Below are 22394 nucleotides of genomic sequence, written 5' to 3' on the forward strand. Positions count from 1 at the left end.
TTTTTTTTTTTTTTTTTTTGAGACGGAGTCTTGCTCTGCCGCCCAGGCTGGAGTGCAGTGGCCGGATCTCAGCTCACTGCAAGCTCCGCCTCCTGGGTTCACGCCATTCTCCTGTCTCAGCCTCCGGAGTAGCTGGGACTACAGGCGCCCGCCTCATCGCCCGGCTAGTTTTTTGTATTTTCTATTAGAGACGGGGTTTCACCGTATTAGCCAGGGCGGTCTCGATCTCCTGACCTCGTGATCCGCCCGTCTCGGCCTCCCAAAGTGCTGGGATTACAGGCTTGAGCCACCGCGCCCGGCCTCATCTATAAGTCTTGTCTGTCACATTTTAGTAAACTCTTTTTCACTTCCTGGAAATAGTCAGAAATTAACTGCCTAAAGTACCTACTTTTGAAGAGGTTGTGTCTAAGTCACGGATATGAGAAAAAGAACCAGAAGAAAAAGAAGGAATTAGGAGCCTGAAAGAAAGTGAACATGTTGGTAAGGGAAGGTACAACTGTAATAATGCCACTTCTTACAAAGCCAGTGGTAGGATTCATGAATGTCAGCGGTATGTTTGGACTGATTTTCACTTCTGGTTCTGTTAAATAGATGAATAGGAAAGATACCCTTTCCTATTCAAGTACTACCTTTGATCTCCTATGCTGTTAATACTTGTTACTGTTTTACCTTTTGGTTAACTTTGTGGACTGAACTGTTGCAGATGAAGAATCACTCTTGCATCAGGCATGTAAAAGATATCAAAACTAAAGAAATTTTGCCTTCCTTAAGAAAGCAAGAATGAGAAATCCCCCTGTGCCATCCATAAAGAGGGCATTCAAAGCCTGAGTGTTGAGTAGGAGTTACAGCAGAATGGCACATGTAGAATGAAGTTCAAGTTCAGCCTGGCCAACATAGTGAGACCTCATCTCTAAAAACACCAAAAGTTGTTTTTTTTTTTTTAATTAAAAAAAAAAGTGAGGGGACAGAATGTCATATGAAGAGAGTATAAGTTTTAGAATCTGACTGCTGATTCTGGCCTGGTTGGCACCGAATCCTTGGGCAGGTTTCCAGCTCTCTGAGCTGTTTTCTTCCTCTGAAAATAAAGCCGTCTCTCTAGTCAGGGTTGTTGGAAAGATCAGTACTTACATGTCAGGCCACTAGCACAGAGCCTAGTAAATTAACAATGGCATCTGCTGTGGGACATGACATTTCATGTCTGAAACATATCCAGGGTTTTGTCAAAGAGCAAGTGTTCAGCTATAGACTTTATGGGTGAAGTTTTAGCACATTTATTGGGCAAACTCTAGTTTCATGAGATACTCATATAAAGTTTTAGTTCTTGAACATTTTTTCTATTTCATAGCACATTGGTGTATTTTTTGCTTATAATTTGACTACAGCAGGGGATTGAATATAGAATTCACAGTCTAAATTTGTGTTTAAAGAATGGGTTGGCTCAGTTTCATCTACCAAATTAGAATGATCTTACCCTTCAAGATTGTAAAGGGTAATAGAAGTCAATGGGAGAGAAGCCTCTTCCTTACAATAGTAGAAAGAATTATGGAGTTAGAAAATCAATAGGCTGGGTGCGGTGGCTTATGCCTGTAATCCCATCATGTTGGGAGGCCAAGGCAGGAGGATCACTTGAGCTCAGGAGTTCAGGACCAGCCTGGGCAACATAGTGAGACCCCGTCTCTACTTAAAATAAATAAAGAAAATTAGAATAATAGAAAAAGGAAATAGATGCTTACATCATTAAATACAAGTGTTTTTTTGTTTTGTTTTGTTTTTTGAGATGGAGTTTCACTCTTGTTGCCCAGGCTAGAGTAGAGTGGCACAATGTCAGCTCACTGCAACCTCTGCCTCCTGGATTCAAGCAAATCTCCTGCCTCAGCCTCCCAATTAGCTGGGATTACAGGTGCCCACCATTACACCTGGCTAATTTTTGTATTTTTAGTAGAGACGGGGTTTCACGACGTTGGCCAGGCTGATCTCGAACTCCCAACCTTAGGTGATCTGCCTGCCTTGGCCTCCCAAAATGCTGGGATTACAGGCGTAAGCCACCATGCCTGGCCAAAATTGTTATTTTTTTTTTAACAACTTTCCAAGTGCTTGGAATTATGAAAGCAGCATTTTAAATTTTTGAAAGTATTTCCCTACATATTAACCTAATCTTAAGCCACTAATACTGTTTAAGATTTAAAATTATCTTGGCAGTCAGAAGTAAAATCCAGAAAAGGTAAATGACTTTCTTAAGGTGGTTCCTGCCAGATCTAGAACCTCCATCCCATAGCCTCCTGGGATTGGGTTCTTTTATAGACTATCAGCTTAAGTACTTTTTGGAAATAAAAGAAAATGTAAATATATAAAAGACAAGAAAGCAAATTTGTATCTTCTCTGGGGTAGTTTAGCAGTAGTTCTGTCTTAAAGAGGATTCGACCAGAGAGATACCATTTCTAATCTGAAACTCTTTGCTTCTGTGAAATTGGTTCAAGAGGCTAAATTTGATACGAGATCTGTCTCTACGTGGTGAGCCCTTGGAATATTCCTCAGTACATCACCGTGAGGGGTGGGTGGCCTGGTGTCTTTAGGACTCTTCCAGTGGCATGTGAGCAACAGCATCTGTTATCCTGTTTCTATGTGAAACGATTGGCCAATCCCACAGGCTGAGCTGTCTCACTCACTGAGAAGCAGCAGGACAGAGTGGTTAGGGCAAGGTGATGGAGTTCGATGCCAGCATTTGTGTGTCTGCTCTGGTCACTTGCCAGCTGTGCGACTCTGGACAAGGATAATAGTGAAGATGACAATAATAATAAAACCTGCCTCATAGGGCTGTTGTGAAGATTAAATGAGTTAATATTTGCAAAGACTTGAGAATAGCACCTGGCATATAGAACGTGCTATACAAACATTTTTAAATTGTGGCAAAAATTGGCCGTTTTAACCCTTTCTTTCTTTTTTTTTTTTTTTTAATTTGAGATGGAGTTTCACTCTTGTTGCCCAGGCTGGAGTGCAATGGTATGATCTCGGCTCCCTGCAAACTTCACCTCCTGGGTTCAAGTGATTCTTCTGCCTCAGCCTCCCGAGTAGCTGGGATTACAGGCGCCTGCCACCTGGCCAGTTTTTGTACTTTTAGTAGACACGGAGTTTCACCATGTTGGCCAGGCTGGTCTCGAACTCCTGACTTCAGGTGATCCGCCGCCTCAGCCTCTTAAAGTGCTGGGATTACAGATGCGAGCCACCATGCCTGGCCCGTTTTAACCATTTTTAAGTGTACGTCTCTGGGGCATTAAGTACCTTACATTGTGGTGCAGCCAACATGAATGACCCATTCTCTCCTCCCCCACAACCCCTGGCAACCTCTATTCTACTTCCTGTCTATATGAACTTGACTACTCTTGGTACCTCGTATAGCTGGAATCATACAGTGTTTCTTTTTCTGACTGGCTAATTTCACTTAGAATAATGTCCTCAAGGTTTATCCACACTGTAGCATGTGTCAGTATTTCCTTCCTTTTTAAGGATGAATAATATCTCCTTGTATGTATATACCACATTTTGCTTATCTGCTTTTCTGTTTGTGGACTCTTGAGTTGCTTCTTCCTTTTGGCTATTGTGAATAGTGCTGGTATGAACTTAGGTGCAAATATCTGCTGGAGTCCCAGCTTTCACTTATGTTGGGTGTATACCCAACAGTGGGATTGTTGGATCATATGATAATATTACGTGTAACTTTTTGCACAATTGCCCTACTGCTTTCCACAGGAGCGGCACCAGTTTATATCCCTACCAGCAATACACGCAGGTTTCATTTTTTTCCTCACCTGCACCACTACTTGTTGTTTTCTTAATGCTTTTTTAAATATGTAAAAATATTGAAGGAATTTATTAACCAACAGTCATATATCCAGTGTTGTTAAGTTGTTGCCTTAGTCTTTTTAAAGAGGAATGAGTAAAATATTTTGATGAGGGAAGATTTGGGAAATCTTCTGGTTAATCAGATGCTGGTTAATCAATGTTTACCAGCAAAGCCCTCCTTCTGTGTTTCTAGAACCCTCCTTCTGTGTTTCATCTAACCTCTCCTTGATCTAACACTCCCATCCCCATCCTTTGCACTCTACTTTTAAGAAGAAAGGCAAGTCATAGGTAGTAAGCTCATAATAAGAATTCGTTTAGAACCAAACTGCTTTTTAGTTTACATACTGCAGTGTGTAAAGAATGAGTTGGCTCAGTTTCATCTACCAAATTAGAATGATCCTACCCTCCAAGTGTGTTGTAAAACTTGTATGAACAGACTGAGCATATCCAGCATAAAAGTAGCCCATCCCTGAAAAAAGATGTGGGGAAAAAACAGATGGAATGAGAAAGTTCTGGTTCCTCTCTGGCCTGTGTTTTTCTTCTTGACGTGCTTCCTTACTTTGTGAGCTCAAGTTTCAGTGGGTGCCAGGGGCACCAGTCCATTAAGAAGATCATGTCTGTTTTGCGAGCAGTTTCCGGAAGGCTCTGTGGATCACAGAGATTGGTAGTAACCTGGGGCATAGCCCAATTCAGCAGGAAGCAGTTAGAGCGGTCATCAGTCAACCTCCCCAACAGCACTTGGGTTTTCCTGTTGAGGGCAGGGACTGAGAGACAGGACTAGCTGGATTTCCTAGGCCAACTAAGAATCCCTAAGCCTAGCTGGGAAGGTGACTGCATCCACCTTTAAACACAGGGCTTGCAACTTAGCTCACACCCGACCAATCAGGTAGTAAAGAGAGCTCACTAAAATGCTACTTAGGGAAAAACAGGAGGTAAAGAAATAGCCAATCATCTATTGCCTGAGAGCACAGGAGGAGGGACAATGATCGGGATATAAACACAGGCATTCAACCTGGCAACAGCAACCCCCTTTGGGTCCCCTCCCATTTTATGGGAGCTCTGTTTTCACTCTATTAAATCTTGGCAACTGCAAAAAACAAAAAACAAAAAAACAAAACAAAAAAAACCATGGGGCGTAGCTAGACCCATCGAGAGCTGCCGGAATCAGTGGGTCGAGTGTCTTGAATAAAATGCTTCTTCCCAGGAAAGATGCCTCCCAGCTGGGTTCCCTAAGCTGCCTGCGCATGTCTGACCAAGTGTGAGCTAAGCTGGGGTCAGCGCCCTGTTGGTTAAACATGAAGTCGCTTATGTGGCCTGAGACCTCTGTGCTGTTAAACCAGGAGCTGCTGGTATGCAGACCTATGCAGCCCGTCGGGTACACATAGCACATCTTCTCAGAAATGCCAATTTTACTAAGTTTGGGGGTGGGAACCCCTTCTATTTTAAATACTGAAACATAGATACATTGTGGATTAAAATGAAAAATGGATGATTTTTTTAAAAGGGTGAGACAGACATGATACTTTATGCTAATTGGGCTTTGAGCTGTGCCCACAAATATTCCTTTTCACCCCTCGTTCATTCCATGTATTTCTTCTCTTCTGCATTTAGGGTTTTCTATGAAAAAGCTTATTGTTGCACAATTTGGGAAGCCTGGGGGTGTGTGGAGGGCCAGAGAGACTCAGAAAGGCTGGTTTGCATCTCCTAAAGGTAGCGTGGCCAGTAAGAGTCAGACTGCTGCACGGCTGTGCTCACCACGTGTCATCTGTGATCTTGAACAAATGGTTGGGCTGTCTCAAGCCTCTGTTTCCACTCTGTAAAGTGGGAGTAATACCAGTGTCATAGGATTGTTGTGGGTTACATGTTGTGCAATGAAGAGGAGCTGGTGCTGACTTTGTCTGTGGCTATGGAAAGGTGGGTAAGGAGATGAAGCCTCACCTGCTGCTTCTATTAGTGCCTCTCCTAGCCCTCTATCCTTACTTATTCATGTAGCAGGGTCTCTACATGCTGGAATTCACAGCCTTCTTTTATTGCTGAATTTCTTCTCTCTGCCCTTCGTCTCCCCTTAGATAACTCTAACTCCTCCAGACCTGATATCAAGATGAAAGGAAGGCTGGCTTGGGGAAGGGTCTGGAGTAGCTGAAGATCTGGAGTACTTGAAGACTACTCCAGAGGACTTTACCTCCAAGGGCAAGAAACCCATCAGGTGTGCTGCTCAAGGCTCTCCATAAGTGGAAGCATCAGGATGGTAGTGAATGGAGCACTAGGAGAGGAAATGGGGAAGCAAGGATTTTGAAGAGCAGATGAGAGCCATTATCTTTAATCTCCACCTCCATTCCCATGGGTGCAGCTCTAAACATGTTGCAAGAAAAAGCAGATCCACGTGGACTATGAATACTGGTCAACTGGCAAAATGAGCTTGGTTTGACTATTTAAATTAATAGTAATTATTATAATATCATCAGTGACTTAGCAGTTGATGCCCAGTGGACTGTATGTGATTCTCTTGCAGGCATGTGTATTATCAGGTGTTCCAGTTTAGCTGCCATGAAAGAACTTTTTTTTTTTTTTTTTTTTTTTTTTGGAGACGGAGTCTTGCTCTGTCGCCCGGGCTGGGGTGCAGTGGCCGGATCTAGGCTCACTGCAAGCTCCGCCTCCCGGGTCCACGCCTTTCTCCTGCCTCAGCCTCCGGAGTAGCTGGGACTACAGGCGCCGGCCACCTCGCCCGGCTAGTTTTTTTTTGTATTTTTAGTAGAGACGGGATTTCACCGTGTTAGCCAGGATGGTCTCGATCTCCTGACCTCGTGATCCGCCCGTCTCGGCCTCCCAAAGTGCTGGGATTACAGGCTTGAGCCACCGCGCCCGGCAAGAACTTTTATCAGTAGAATGAACATCTGCCCAGCTTCTTGATTTTGAGCTGTCACCTGGTCTTCTCACTGTCATCTCACAACCGTACTCCTCTCATCTATCTGGCTTAGAAACAGCTGTAAATGACCTGGGGGTCTCCCTTCACGTATTCTTGAGAAGCTCAAAAACTTGGAAGGGTGGAGGGGAATGGCCCTCTTAGCTGTGTCCATAAAACAGAGACTTTGAAGGCTAAGGATTGGGACAGAAATACACCTTGATGTGTGTATATGATTTCTCTATTCTTGTCTTCACTTCTCCAGATGTGTTTTGCCACCCAACTTCCTTTCTTTCTCCTCCTTCAAACCTGACTTCAAACTCTCTTCATCTAGAAAACTGGCTCTGATTAATCCCATCATTCAACAACCTCTTTTCCCTCCCTCGGCTTTTCTGTTCTTTCACTTTAATTAGTTTGTACTTTTTCCAACAGAGCTTTATAACTTTTCTCCAACTGTTAAATGTGTCTTCTCCTGTTAGATTGTAAACTGAGGTACAAAGTCCTTCCACCCTATCCCTTCTGTCTACCCATGAAGTGCTCTGCAACTATTTAAACATTAGTTAGAGACTTTGCCATATACCAAAAGAAACACATTCTGTTGTTGTATTTATTGGTTTTAATTACAAGTCAGTTAGGATGCATTTTAGGATTCTGCATCTCCATAATTCTCTGCCAGCACTTTGCACCTAGTGGACCATTAGTACCATTACTTTTCCATCCCTGCCTAGCTTCATAATTGTGGACACTTCTGCTGCACAAATGCTGGCAGGGCTCTCATGACTTAATTCTGAAATTGTATTTTAGTGGCTGATACACAGAGAAGATTTGGCTATCTCCTCTGGTCTGCAGCTGACATGTGGCATGAGGGAATTTACATACAGTACTATGGTCCAGTTCCCAGCCAAGAATTAAATGCCTGGAGGAGATCAGCTATTTAAATCTGAAGCAGAACAGCATGAATTATATTTAAGGTAGTTGCTGTTCTGGCTCTTGTATAAAGTTCTTTCAGCTGTGGGCTAAAGAATCATAATATCAGAAAACCTTCATGTCCGTTGTATGTTTATAAGAACATCTCTTCTAAACTGGGACCATTTACTTTCTGAGAGCAGTGGTACTGCATGTTTGAACAAAAAGCACACAGCAAGCCAAAACCAAAATGTTTGCAGCTTTGTTGCCCTAATGTGGTAAATTCTTTCCCATGAGAGTGCTGTTCTCTGTGTATTTTATACACTTTCCAAGTAGTTTACACAATCATGGGTTGTATACATTCTCTGCAGCCTGCAAACTTGATGTGAGCCTCACCCACACTGCCAACCCAACTCCCTTCCCACATCAGCCATTCCATTTCCTCCTACTGCTTTCTGTGCTGTTGACCTAAAAGAATAAAAATGTTTGCACTAATATAATCGGGTACCTCCAAAACACAAAGGTCAGTGAAAACTAAACAGAAACCAAGAATAGTTTTAAATACATGCCAACCCTATAGAGCAATCTATTAACTCTAGGACCTTGAGTAAAGCACTTAACCCATTTGAGTCTTAGTTATGTGGAGGTAATAATACTTGTCCCATCTATCAGATGAGAGCTGCTCTAGTCATGAGAGAGAATTTATGTGGTAGCACTTTGTAAATATATACTTCTATGAAACTGAAGAGCTCAGCATGTTTGGTTGAAGTCTTGCTGCATGCTGTTGGCACCGTATGCAGTGTTTTATGGCTTCTCATGAGTCTGGTCTCCTTACAAACCCTAAATGTGTGGACCCGAGCTGATTTTCATGTCCTACTTAAATGAGAGAAGCTTCTTGCTAATGAGAACTAGCCTAGGTGGCTTTAGTCCAGAATCTAATCACATTGAAATATATTCTTGATTCATGACTGTATTGTCAGCATATATCCATTTGCATAGTATGATCCACTTGAGAGCTGAGTTTTTGGCAATATTTTTTAAATTGTCCTGAATCGTGTGTTAATTCGCACTCACTAACAAACAGCATATGCTTGCATTAATAGTACCCATCTGTTCAACATCATAGCCTTCTAATTGAGTCTGTTATATTAAACTTCTCTTCCAAATATAAGTTTTGACTTAAAGTCAGCTCCTTAGTATATCCCTGGAACAGTGAGATACCTTTATGTTTTGTACCCTTAATTGTACAAGCTTGTCTTTATGTAAATTGGCATATTGGGGTGACTTTCTGGTCCGAGCCATGTCCTGTTTCCACCTCCACCATCTGAAGTCACAAAGTGAGCTGGCTGCTACTTGTTGACTTCCTCTTTCTTCCCCCGTATCGTGCTTCTCTTCTTCTTGTTCCTTCTATTGCCAGTCCCGCCCATGCAAAGCATCACCATGTTTTTCTTTCTTCTTCTAATTTGGATTTCATGTCACACAGGCTTGCTGCAGCCTTCTCATCACTGTCCAGGTTAGGTTCCCTTCCATTCATTCTCTTTTACTCATGTCTTACCCTACCTGTTTTCTCCCATTAGCCTGTCACACCCAAGCTATCTCTTTAGGCTGTTGGGCCTTCTAATAAGATATCATGGCATTAGTCATCTTCTGACCACTTCCTCTCTGCTGCCTTTGAACTTCTGTGATTTTTAAAAATATGGTAAAACTGACTAAATATTCATTGTACATTTTGAATGACCATGATCCTTTTCTAGAAGTTCAGATAGATCAGTTAGATGCATGAAAGTCATCCTTTGCAGTGGACCTGGTATTAATGCTTATTCCTCATTATTTATTTATTTATTTATTTCTGTAACAGAACATTAAAACAAATTTAAGCCGGACACAGTGGCTCACGCCTGTAATCTCAGCACTTTGGGAGGCCAAGGCAGGCAGACCACTTGCGGCCAGGAGTTCAAAACCAGCCTGGTCAACACAATGAAACCCCAGCTTTGCTAAAAATATAAAATAATTAGATGAATGTAGTGATGTGTGCCCGTAATCCCAGCTACTCGGGAGGCTGAGGCACGAGAATTGCTTGAACTTGGGAGGTGGAGGTTGCGGTGAGCCAAGATCACACCACTGCATTCCAGCCTGGGCAACAGAGTGAGACTGTCTTAAAAAAAGAAAAAACAAATTTCATCTATTGTTATTTCTGATATAGATATAGTAAAGTAATACAAGTAAATGGTATAGAGTATTTGGAAAATGTATAAGAATCAAAAAAAATAAAAAGAACAAATCTGACCTCAAGTGATCCACCTGCCTCAGCCTCCCAAAGTGCTGGGATTATAGGCATGAGCCACCGTGCCCAGCCCTTGTTTTTTCTTTTGATCTTATTACAACCCTAGCATTCCTCATGGTCTAATTTGTCAATATTGAATATTAATTTTTTTTCTTTTGCTGGACTATATTTGAGATTTTTGGATCTCTGAGAAAAAAAGCCTATAATTTTACTTTGTATATTTTCAAGATGGTAATATTAATTTTATATGGTTTTTTTTTTTGAGACGGAGTCTCACTCTGTCACCCAGGCTGGAGTGCAGTGGCATGATCTCGGCTCACTGCAAGCTCCACCTCCTGGGTTGACATCATTCTCCTGCCTCAGCCTCCCGAGTAGTTGGGACTACAGGCGCCCGCCACCATGCCCGGCTAATTTTTTTGTATTTTTAGTAGAGATGGGGTTTCACTATGTTAGCCAGGATGGTCTCGATCTCCTGACCTTGTGATCCACCTGCCTCAGCCTCCCAAAGTGCTGGGATTACAGGGGTGAGCCACTGCGCCCGGCCAATTTTATATGGTTTTCAGGGAAAAACAAATTCACACAAATTTATCTGCTAATGAACAAGATATCTATAATAATAGCGACACCCTCAGAAAAGCCTAATGGCTGCTGATGTCATCAAGCATTTACATGCAGGGAGATAGTGGCACTTCAGTTTAGTAGAAAGATCGTGAACTTTGGAACCAGTTGTTTTGAAAACCAATTCTGCCATTTACCTGTTTTTATGATCTTAGAATTACCAAAGACTAAGCTCTCTGAGTTTGTTTCCCATTCGAAAAATGTATTTTCCAATCAATTCCTATCTTTTTTTTTTTTTTTTTTTGAGATGGAGTCTGGCTCTGTAGCCCAGGCTGGAGTGCAGTGGCACAATCTCGACTCACTGCAACTTCTGCCTCCCAGGTCCCAGTTAAGCAATTCTCCTGCCTCAGCCTCCTGAGTAGCTGGGATTACAGGCACATGCCACCATGCCCGGCTAATTTTTATATTTTTAGTAGAAACAGGGTTTCACCATGTTGGTTGGGCTGGTCTTGAACTCCTGATCTCGTGATCTACCCACCTCAGCCTTCCAATGTGCTGGGATTACAGGCATGAGCCACCGCACCCAGTCTTCAATTCCTATCTTAAAGAGGAATGCAGGGACTAAGAAGTAATACATGCAAAATATGTGATGTAGTAAGTGCACGTTAAGTATTAATCCTTTCTGTCTGTTTTTTTTTAACACATCATAAAGAGCTTACATTGATTAGAAGAATAAGTCATGTGCTGTATAATATACAGAAAAAAACCCACTTGTAGCTGAGAGATTGTTTTGTTTTCTTGCATGTACTGATGAGTCATGTGTGATCTAATTTTTCATTTTTCCTAATAGTCAAGGGAAAATTAGGCCAAGCCTCACTGTTCTCTTGTCTTCTAAAGCCTCCAACTTTGTAGGAATATCCTCTGCTATTGTACTGTTTGGGGTGGTTTTTGTGAGGATAGGGACAGGCGACTGTTGTTATAAGACCTGCTAACTCGGCTGAACAGTTGTAAAATATTATTATTCCTATGGGGTATTAAAGTTTATGTAAATATCTGGGTCTTTAAACTATTAATTATCTATAGAGAATAGGGAGAATTACTTTAGGATTGGTTCTAAATAACTTGGGACATTTTGCCCTGACCAACAGTTCAAGCATAAAAGGTTCATACCAAGTCCTAGGGAGTTGAGTTTCTTTCCCTTCTTCTAAATATAGTAGAAGCTTATCCAAACTAAAGATTTTTAAATTACCTTCTGTTGTTGGAGTTAAATTTATAAGATTGACCTTGGAAACTTGACACTTCATTCTTTCTTACTGAGATCTTTATGGGGATGGGAGGACAGAGTGTATAGGAGCAGGCAGTGGGCAAATGGAATTTTCTCTGTGCCTACTTGGTAATAACTAGAGGTTTGGTTTCCAAACTGTGTCTTGAAATTGTAGTTGTTCAAAAAATTCCAAATCTAGGAATCATTGCCTATAATTCTTCCGAAATTAAGCAGAGTTCTAGATACACCCCACCCACAAACCCAGTCTGCAGACCAGCCCTCTGTATATGGGCCTTAACATCTCCATGGGCTGCTTTGGGTTTCTAGATAATGAAAAAAGAAATTAGATATTCTCATTCAGATTTACACAGCGGACCAAATGAATTTTCCTCTTGTGTGAAATTTATAAATAATCCATCTATTCTGGAAAGACGTCCTGGGTGTGGAGACCCAGGTTTGGTTTAAAAACAAATGAACAGTCTGGTGCAGTGGCTCACGCCTGTAATCACAGCACTTCGGGAGGCTGAGGTGGGTGGATAACCTGAGGTCAGGAGTTTGAGACCTGCCTGGCCAACTTGGTGAAACCTCGTCTCTACGAAAAATACAAAAAAAAATTTAACCTGGCATGGTGGCGCATGCCTGTAGTCCCAGCTACTTGAGAGGCTGAGTCACGAGAATCGCTTGAACCCAGGAGGCAGAGCTTGCAGTGAGCCAAGATCGTGCTACTGCACTCCAGCCTGGGCAACAAGAGTGAGACTCTGTCTCAAAAAAAAAAAAAGAAAAAGAAAAAAAAAAAAAAACAACAAACAAAAAAGACTAACAAGTGTTAAGTAGATGTTTATAAGTATGAAAAAAGTTTGGGGACTTTTGTATGAAAGTGGGATTCAGGAACCCTCTTTCATGTGTAGATCCTGATGCCATGTACATTGAAAGCATATTTGCAGAAAAGGATAAATTATTTTCATAAAGCCCAAACTCTTTCTCCATTTTCCTGCATAATTATGACAAGCTTCTTAACTATTCCAGGCCCTAGTGACCTCACTGCAACAAAGAGGGTATTGGCAGCCAATCAGAAACTCTAACTCTTGTTGGTAAACTTGTCACTGTTAGTTACCCTCATTTCTCCACCTGGGAAATTATTCTAATGCTGAACTTGAAGATTTGGAGCTTTGTCTTATGATGGTAGGTGGCCATAGTCGCTTACAGCCTTGTCTAACTTGAATATCCTCTGAAGTTGTGTGTTGATTTATAACTTTGGAAGGTTCTTAGAAATGTGTCATGGGGGAACAGTTCCAAGGATGATGTGGAAGGCAGGCTTTCCATAAAGTTCCCCTGCCCTTAGTATCTTGGGTGACTATTATAAGAGCAGCAAACTTCGTAGGACTAAACTTGGAAGGACACAGCATCTCTGCCTTGAAGCACAAATTTGAGTACACCATTCAGCAGCCTTTACTGAGCACCTATTACTTCCTTTGCCCTTGGTAGAGATAAATAAATGGATTAGACTCGAGGGCCTGTTCTCCATGTCTCCTAATTTTAGTAACTTGGTGAAGCCATGATTTTAACATGGGGGTGGCAGTCTTTCTCATCGTTTCAGATTCTTCGGAGTGCCTGTGAATATGTATGGTGTTACTAACAACTTCGGCCTAAGGTTTGCCTATTTTTCAAAGGAAAATTGAGTTCAGGGAAGTTTGATTATGTGGTCCTTTAAAGCTTAAGATTAAGCAGCTGTGAAATACTTTTGGAAGCTGGTATGAAGCTGGAATATACCACAGGTCAAATTTCCAGAGTGTATCAGCTTACTTGAAATCTTGGACTTTAGGTTCTCTCATCTTTATGTTCCATTCTCCCATTCCCACCCCAGTTTTAGTGTCTTGGAATCAGTTCTCTTCCTTCTAGTGTGTTCTTTGATGTACAGATGCCATCTCTGATAACTATTCTTTAAGTTGTGAGAGGGGGCAGATATCCTTTTAGGTATTTTCTTCCAGACAAAAGTAGTTCCCAACTCTCAGAAGATGGTTCAATGAACAATTGAAATGAATTATATACTCGAGGATACTTAGGATTCTTTCTAGAAATTTTGAACCACATAGAATAACAATGTATATTTATAACGCTAAGGCTGGGCACCATGGCTCACTCCTATAATCCCAGCACTTTGGGAGGCTTAAGCTGGAGGACTGAGCTCAGGGGTTGGTTCAAGGCCAGCGTGGGTAACATAGTGAGACCTCGTCTCTACTGAAAATAAATAAAGGTTAAATTTTTTAAAATACAAAATAAAATGCTAAATTGTGGGCCCGCCCTCCCCTCCCCTCCCCTCCCCTCCCCTCCCCTTCCCCCCTCCCCTTCCTTCCCCTTCTCGATCCCTTTCTTTCTTGCTTTCTTGCTTTCTTGTTTTCTTGCTTTCTTTCTTGCTTTCTTGCTTTTCTTTTCTTTTCTTTTCTTTCTTTATTTTTTGAGATAGGGTCTTGCTTTGTCACCCAGGCTGGAATACAGTGGCGCGATCACAGTTTGCTGCAGCCTCCACTTCATGGGCTCAGGTAATCCTGCCTCAGCCGTCCGAGTAGCTGGGACTATAGGCTTGCACCACCACACTCAGCCAATTTTTTGTATTTTTTGTAGAGACGGGGCTTCACCATGTTGCCCATGCTAGTCTCAAACTCCTGAGCTCAAGGGATTCACTCGCCTTGGCCTCCCAAAGTGCTGGGAGCTACCCCAGCCGGGCATATTTCTATGAATTGATAATTCCTGGTTTTCTGCTTTTCCTTAAAGAGAAATACCCTAAATAATACTCTATTATAGAACAGATTCCGAGCCCTGGTTTTGGGGACTCTTGCCAACCCTCCCTTCAATAGATCCCTCAAATCTGAGCATTTTGTAATTTTGCCAGACTTTCAATTGTTTAATAAAAACTTTAAGAGACCTTTAGAGTCATATTCATCACTTTGTGTTCCATCTCCATAACAAACTGGCACCAAGCAGCCACTCATATATTTGTTGAACAAATGAATGAATTTTAATACAAAGTGTATGCTGGCCTTGGTGTCTCTGTGTGAAGGTAGCAGGTAGAGAATGGGGGAAATTAAACAGTGACCATGTCAACTCCCTATTGAATGAGGTAAATTTTGGGCTATTTTTACACTGGATTTTGTATGTATTCTTTGGGAAATGGACTCCTAAAGGACCCTTTCATCTCTAATTTATACTTCTATTTCAAAATACTCTCTTAACAACTTGCTTTCATTCTGCTCCTTGAATCTGTGAATAAGCCTTATTGTATAATTTCCATAGAATGTAATTGCTTTGAACTGTCATCTGATGTATAAGTGGTATTTTGTGAGTTACTAATACATCAGAAAGCTGCGTTCTTCACAATGTCCTCATGTTTTTTGTGGTTCAGGCAGCAAGTAAAGATGAACTGTGGAGGTTGCAGTTAATCAAGTTACTTTAAAGTGGAAAGAATTTTGAAGCCACTTAAATGACCTGTTTCTTGGGCTTGGCAGTGACAAGTCCCTTCCTGGGCTCACTTAGATTTAGCAGCAGGAGGTAGTGGGCAAAGAATAAGAGCTGCAATGTTGACAGACCTTAGTTCCTGGCTCTACCATTGACCCAGCAAATAACCATGGGCAGTCCCTTTCCTTTGCTTGACTTTGGTTTCCTCATTTATAGGAAAGAGATAATGCCTATCTCGCAGGGTGATCATGAGAACCACAGAACCACACAGTAACATATAGAAACATCCTTTATAGGCAGTAAAGCCACATCTTAAGTGAATTATTTTATTAGCTCCATAATGGATCTTTAAATGGCAGTGTTATTATCCATGCCAGTCATTCTTATCAGAAGTCCACTACTTAGTAAATATTGAGTAATGCAGAAATATTTGCAGGCAGTCTCTGTGGCCCAGAAGGAGCTGCTTTTGCTGTTAAGATTTTCTCAAACTCCTAACCTTCTTAGACGTACAGTTTGACAGTAGATTATGAAAGGTATTCTCTCCCACTCAAGGAAGGTGAGGCTGAAGTGTGTGTAGTTAGAAAGTCAGTGGGCCTGGCAGAAGGTCAGAAGGCAAGGAATGGATATGTACAAGGAAGTCCCAATGAGGGTATACATTTTTTATACTTATTACCCTGTATCTGGTGCTTTGATTCACATGTGGCACATAGAACCTAAGAATTGAACATTAGTTGAGTAAAGTCCACAGAATGATGCTATCTTTGCTCCATTAATGATCATATGCTTATCGAATATAAATAATCAAATAAAATTACCCCACAGAGATATTTTGGAGCCCTTTTGGAGCCTTTTAGAGCCTTTCCTGATAAGATATTTTATTTGTTCATCACATATTTTTATAGAGCATGCAGCCTGTGCTGGGAGGTGTGCTGGGCATCATGAGGACACAAATATGTCTTCTAAGAGTTTACTGTTAACCAAAGTGGGATAGGAGGGCGTTTTGAGCTGAGACAATCAGGAAGACTTTGGGAAGAAAAGGGCCCACTGGGTCAAGCCTGGAAGATAGGTAGGGTCCTTCTAGATGGGGTCAATATGTTGCAACTGCAATTTAAAGCTTTGTGGGTATGTATTTTAATTCACACATTAAGTAAAATCTCTTATTTGGACAGGGTGATAGAAGAGTTTGGCAGCCCCTTAGCAGCTCTCCTGGGTTTTTGCAATCTTGCATGGTTTGTGGAGGCAGTTGTGGACAGAGGCTGAGGGACCGGGTTCTGCTGGGGCTTCTGTCTCCTGCTCGGGGGTTGGTTGAGGCTGGAAGGGTGCAGCAGCGTAAGAAAGATGGGGAGAGCACCGCCTTTTTCATGTGACCCCAGTGCCTATTATTCCAAGTTGGGGATGGTGTGACGAGCACAGGGGCTCCCACTAGGAATTTTATTTTGGATCCAAGCCTTAGTGTTTCTGGAGTACTATAAAATGAAAACATCCTGTCAGAAATGGGAAAGTCTTTAAGCTGACATTAAAAAGAGAAACTGGAAATTATGAGGTATCTTGGGGATTAACTGTTCAGAACAGTAGAGATGGAGGATTAGGTGATGGTATGTGAGTGTGGCAGGTATCATTTAAGACAACACAGGAAAAGAAAATTATAAATTTTTTTTGAGACAGAGTCTCATACTGTCACCTAGGCTGGAGTGCAGTGGTGCTGTCTCAGCTCACTGCAACCTCCGCCTCCTGGGTTGAAGCGATTCTCCCGCCTGAGCTTTCTGAGTAGCTGGGATTACAGGTGGGCACCACCACGCCTGGTTAATTTTTGTATTTTTAGTAGAGATGGGGTTTTACCATGTTGCGCAGGCTGGTCTCAAACTCCTGACTCAGGTGATCTACCTGCCTCGACCTCCCACAATACTGGGATTATAGGCAGGAGCCACCGTGCCTGGCCTAAAAATTGTAACTTTTAAAGTCTATTCATTATGCAGTAATGATGAGCTCACTTAGTGAGGATTCCCAGGCAGGTAGTTTTTCTGTACACGTAGAGTGCTATCTGTGTGCAAGGAGCCCTGACAAATTCGAAGGAGACATGAAGATGATGAAAACCTTCGTCTAAGGATCCCCTAGTTTGGAGAGACAGACAGACTGATTTATAGTGGGGGGCTTTTCTGATGAGTGATGTAATAAAAATGAGAATTAAAGTGCCAAAGAGAGCCTATGGGTTTAGATTCAGAGGTCCATGGAATTTTGCCTGAGATGATGTGAAAGCCACCACCTGAAGAAGGTGGGAGAATGGCTTTCCAGGCAGAGAGAAGGGTAGAGCAGAAGCACTCAGCGTTGGAGGGAGTGGTGTGGTCCTGGAACACGGTGCTGCCTGGGAGTGGTGGCTAATGTGTGGGCTTCCTGGATAGGGGGAGATGCAAAGTGTTCTAGAACCTTGTTCTATAGGAAATAGGGGATCCATCAAAAGTTTTGAGAGGGGGAGTAATAAGGAAGATGCTTCTGTTGGCCATGAGGAGAATGAGTGGAAGACGGGTAGTGGCTGAATGACTAGACCTGTTGTGTGAGAGTTTATGGGAGAGACATTAAGACCTGGACTCTTGCAATGGAGGTGCAGAGGAAGATTGAGAGCTTCGGTACTTTGCAGAAATGTGAGAGATCATTTTTAAAGTTTAGATTGGACTGAGTTTATTAAAGAAAAAGAAAATGTTTTTGACAGATGTCAATCTTTGTTGACACACGTTGGTATCAGCGCTGTGGGGTGAGGTCTCCATGTTCAAGGAATGGAGCCACAATGGAAAATTGGGAGTGGTAGGAAGGGGGATGGGGACAAGGATGAGGACATTCATGGAAGCTCCTGCCCCTTTGCACACTTTTTTTTTTTTTCTGAGACTGAGTCTAACTCTATCACCCAGGCTGGAGTACAGTGGCGCAATCTTGGCTCACTGCAACCTCCACCTCCCAGGTTCAAGCAATTCTCCTGATTCTCTTGCCTCAGCCTCTCAAGTAGCTGAGACTACAGGCACCCGCCACCACACCTGGCTAGTTTTTTGTATTTTTAGTAGAGACGGGGTTTCACCGTGTTAGCCAGAATGGTCTCAATCTCCTGACCTCATGATCCACCCACCTCAGCCTCCCAAAGTGCTGGGATTACAGGCGTGAGCCACCGCACCTGGCCTTGATTCACTTGTTAGAAATAATACTGTAAAAATACAAAAAACTAGCCAAGTATGGTGGCATGTGCCTGTAATCCCAGCTACTCAGGAGGCTGAGGTGAGAAGATTGCTTGAGCCCAGGAGGCTGAAGTTGCAGTAAGTCATGATGGCACCACTGCATTCCAGCCTGGGTGACAGTGCCGGTTCCTGTCTCAAAAATATAAAAATAAAAAAGGAAATAATATTGTAAACTCCAAAGGCAAATCTCTCTCTCTCTTTGCCTGGTGTTTCAATACTCTTGTCTCTGAATGTTCAGCTGCATATGAGTTTTTTGTGGTTGATTGTCTCGGGTGTTCAATGAAGACTGCCTTTGTAAATCACATGTTGTTATCCTCTATTTCTAGCTATTGTGGACGATGAAAGGCTCTCTGCAGAGGAGATGGATGAGAGGAGGCGGCAGAACATTGCTTATGAATATCTGTGCCACTTAGAGGAAGCCAAAAGGTAAGATCCAGACTTAGTCTATTTGTGCACCATCTTTTGGAGATAAGCTTTGTGATAAGGGCATGGGATTTGATGACCAGAGGGTTCTGAAATGGGCCAGCAATTCTAAAGAGCTGTCATAGTTGGAGATGGCCAGGGAGAGAGTCTTGCGTGCACTCAGTGATTTAGATTTGGCCAAACCTCCCATGCCAGGAGACCAATGGGCTAGGGGTGACCCCTCCACACTCTGCTCCAACCCTGAGTCACAGTTGGGTGTACATCACACTCCTATGCATATGCTACATAGTTCTAATAACTCATTTGCAGTCTTGTTGGCAGCAAGATAATGGGAGAAGAAGCATCTGTTTCTTGCAAATGGTTGGGCAGAGTTGAGAAAAAGTTGATGCCACAGCCAAAGTTGAAGCACTTTGGCTTAAAGTTAAAGCACTATTCTTTTCCCTTCCTCAGAGCCTCCCGGGAAATCACTTGGCCAACCGCAGATGGTTTCAGATTCTTCATCTCACTGGCTTGAATGTAGAGCAGCAACAGTGACTTAAATCAACTTCCTTTTTCCCCAGAGCTTCCTTGGGTCTTTTCCCCACTCCCAGCCCAATGATGATAAATGCCCAGCAGGACAGTGGCATATCAGACTGAAGTCCATCAGTCCCTAAGTAGGTTTATGACAGCAATCTCCTCTTTAAACCATGGGTGTGTGGCCACTTAGGGTATGTTGTCTCTAAAATCACATTGACTCTTTTAGACTTTTTAGATTAAATAAATGTTGCGTTCTCCAAGGAGAAAGTGAAGATAAAGAGTCCTAAGTGCAAATATTTTCCTCATGAGAGGAATCAGAGAACTTTGTCCTTTGTGGGGTGAATACTACAGAGTTCATATGCCATGAGTTAGAGTTTGATTGAATGCTTTATGCCTTGATGGAGCAACAGTATTATTCCCTGGATAAAGATATGTTCCAGCCCTCTTAGCTATATAGAAATAAGTACTTGGTTAAATGGTCTCTGGTGTTAATTATCTCTGATCACTGATAAATGGCTATCTACAGAACTAGAATGATGAGGTTTATAATCAGTATTTTGCAGAACATTGGGTGACACATGCCCTAATTTGACATCAAAATTGCTTTCAAGGGGTTTCTCAGAGTTGTTTAATATTTTAATAGTGTCACATAACTTTCTTTAGGCTCTAAAAACCCAGTTTTAAAGATTGTTTAACATGTCTGTGAAGTCTACAGTTAGGTTGCAGGATGCTAGCGATTCACTATCAGTCTAAGATCATTAAAAACATCCTTTTAGTCAAGTTGTTGCAAAAAAGTTAGATAAGGAGATGAATTCATAGGCATTGAGAAGAAGTGGTCTCAACCACTCCTGAGGCTAAGGTGGGAGGATCACTTGAGCCTAGGAGGTGGAGGTTGAAATGAGCTGAGATCGGGCTGCTGCACTCCAGCCTGGGTGGCAGAGTGAGATGCTGTCTTAAAAAAAAAAAAAGAGAGAGAGAGAAAAAGAAAAGGAAAAATAAGTATGTACTTTCAGTGAATAAGTTCAAGGAGATGGTAGAAAAACTTACTTTTCTATTGATACTCACTCTATGTTCTGTTTTTGCTTCCTGTTTTTAACAAGTGGGAAGGGGTGTCATGTAGAGGAAAATGATGCGTGATTGGAAGTTGGTTTACCTAACTTCCTGGTCCCAGCTCCACCACTTACACAAGCAGTTTGACTTTCCACAGACCATTTAACCTGTGGGAAGTTCAATTTGTCCCCTCTGTAAATGAGACAATAAAGATGATATTACTTATTGCCCTACTTATTCATGGATTCAAGGATTTTTAAAAAATCATTTAAAGAAGGTGAAAGTATTCTGTAACCTATAGTGCCAGTTAGGTTTCTGGTGATAACATAAGCAAAGTTTTCTCCTCAGTATATTGAAATGGTATAAATGTAGCTTGAAAGCTTGTCACCTTCTCTAGTATTTTTGAAATTCTGTAGTTGAATTTTGTTCAGAAAGTCAGCATAATAATTATTTCAGATTCTTTGAGGAAAACTTTACTTGCAATAGTTTCATGAAAATAATTATCAAAATATACAATTTTTCCTCTAAGATGGCTTTTCATAAATTTATTTGATGAGAGCATATTAGATGTAGTATATATTTGTGAATTATTAAGACACCAATACTTTTTTTCTTTTTTTTTTTTTTCCTGAGATGGAGTCTCACTCTGTCGCCCAGGCTAGATTGCAGTGGCGGGATCTCAGCTCACTGCAACCTTCGCCTCCTGGGTTCAAGTGATTCTCCTTCCTCAGCCTCCCAAGTAGCTGGGATTACGGGTGCCCACCACAACAGCTGGCTAATTTTTGTATTTTTAGTAGAGATGGGGTTTCACTATGTTGGCCAGGCTGGTCTTGAACTCCTGACCTCAAGTGATCTGCCCACCTGGGCCTCCCGCAGTGCTGGGATGATAGGCTTGAGCCACTGCGCCCGGCCAAGACACAAATACTTTGAAAGAAGCTGATTTTTGGTCATTGATTATATAAAAATTTGTGGCTACTACTGGACATATAGTTGTGCTGATTTAAGAAAGCATAGTGTACAGAAAACTCATGGTCTTGAACACAAGAAATATAGGAAAGGGTGAATTCGTCTTCCTTGAAAAGATTATTTGAGAGAATTTATTGCATGATTCTTTTAAAGTATTAGTACCTTTGGAATTTGTAATATTGGGTTTATTATAATGCACATATGTGTGTTCACATGAGTGGAGTTGGCTTAGAATATTGAGTTTCTACTAAATTGTATGCTTGTACTATATATATTCATCTAGGAAGTGTTTCTTGTTTCTGATTTCACTTGAAATGACTTGATTGCATTTTGATTAAAAATGTATTGATTCTGTCTTTGCACTTGTTTTTCTTTCTGGAGGTGAGAATTGGAAGGTATCTAGTTTGTCTATCCTGTAGCTTAGGGTTTTTACAAATTGAGAATTAAAATATTCCAGTATATCTTTAATTTTGCTTTTATTAATTTCAAAATTCTATAATAAATCAGGCTATTTAAAAGTTTTTTATGCAGAGGGGGCATCACTACCAACATTATAGAAATACAAAGGGTTATAAAGGAATACTGTGAACAATTACATGTCAATGAAAACTTAGAAGAAACTGACAAATTCCTAGAAAGACAAACTACTAAAACTGACTCAATAAGAGATTTAAAAATCTGAAAAAAACTAACATAAAAAAACAGAATGAGACTTATAATAAGTGAAGAGACTGACTTAGAAATCAGAAAACTTCCCACAAATCCAGATAACTTCACAGTAGAATTCTGCCAAATGTTTAAAGAAGAATTAATAGCAGTTCTTGCAAACTCTTCCAAAAAATACGAAAAAACATTTTCCAATTCATTCTTCTGAGGCCTACATTACCCTAATACCAAAACCAGATAGTCATCTCAAGAAAACTAAAGACCAGTATCTCTTATGAATACAAATGCAAAAATCCTTAATGAAATACTAGCAAATCAAATCCAGCAACATCTAAAATGTATTTA

General features: G+C 41.4%; 1 protein-coding gene across 2 annotated transcripts in view; it reads left to right on the plus strand.

The window, feature by feature from the left end:
* Positions 1–22394, plus strand: part of IQGAP2 (IQ motif containing GTPase activating protein 2) — a 321912-nt gene that overhangs the window by 42499 nt on the left and 257019 nt on the right. For both annotated transcript variants that reach the window (XM_023196443.2, XM_023196444.2), the window contains exon 2: positions 18755–18854. In XM_023196443.2, coding sequence (XP_023052211.2) covers positions 18755–18854 — 100 coding nt within the window. The remainder of the gene's footprint in view (positions 1–18754; positions 18855–22394) is intronic.

The sequence above is a fragment of the Piliocolobus tephrosceles genome, chromosome 4, assembly GCF_002776525.5.
Source record: "Piliocolobus tephrosceles isolate RC106 chromosome 4, ASM277652v3, whole genome shotgun sequence".
NCBI classification, from domain to species: Eukaryota; Metazoa; Chordata; class Mammalia; order Primates; family Cercopithecidae; genus Piliocolobus; species Piliocolobus tephrosceles.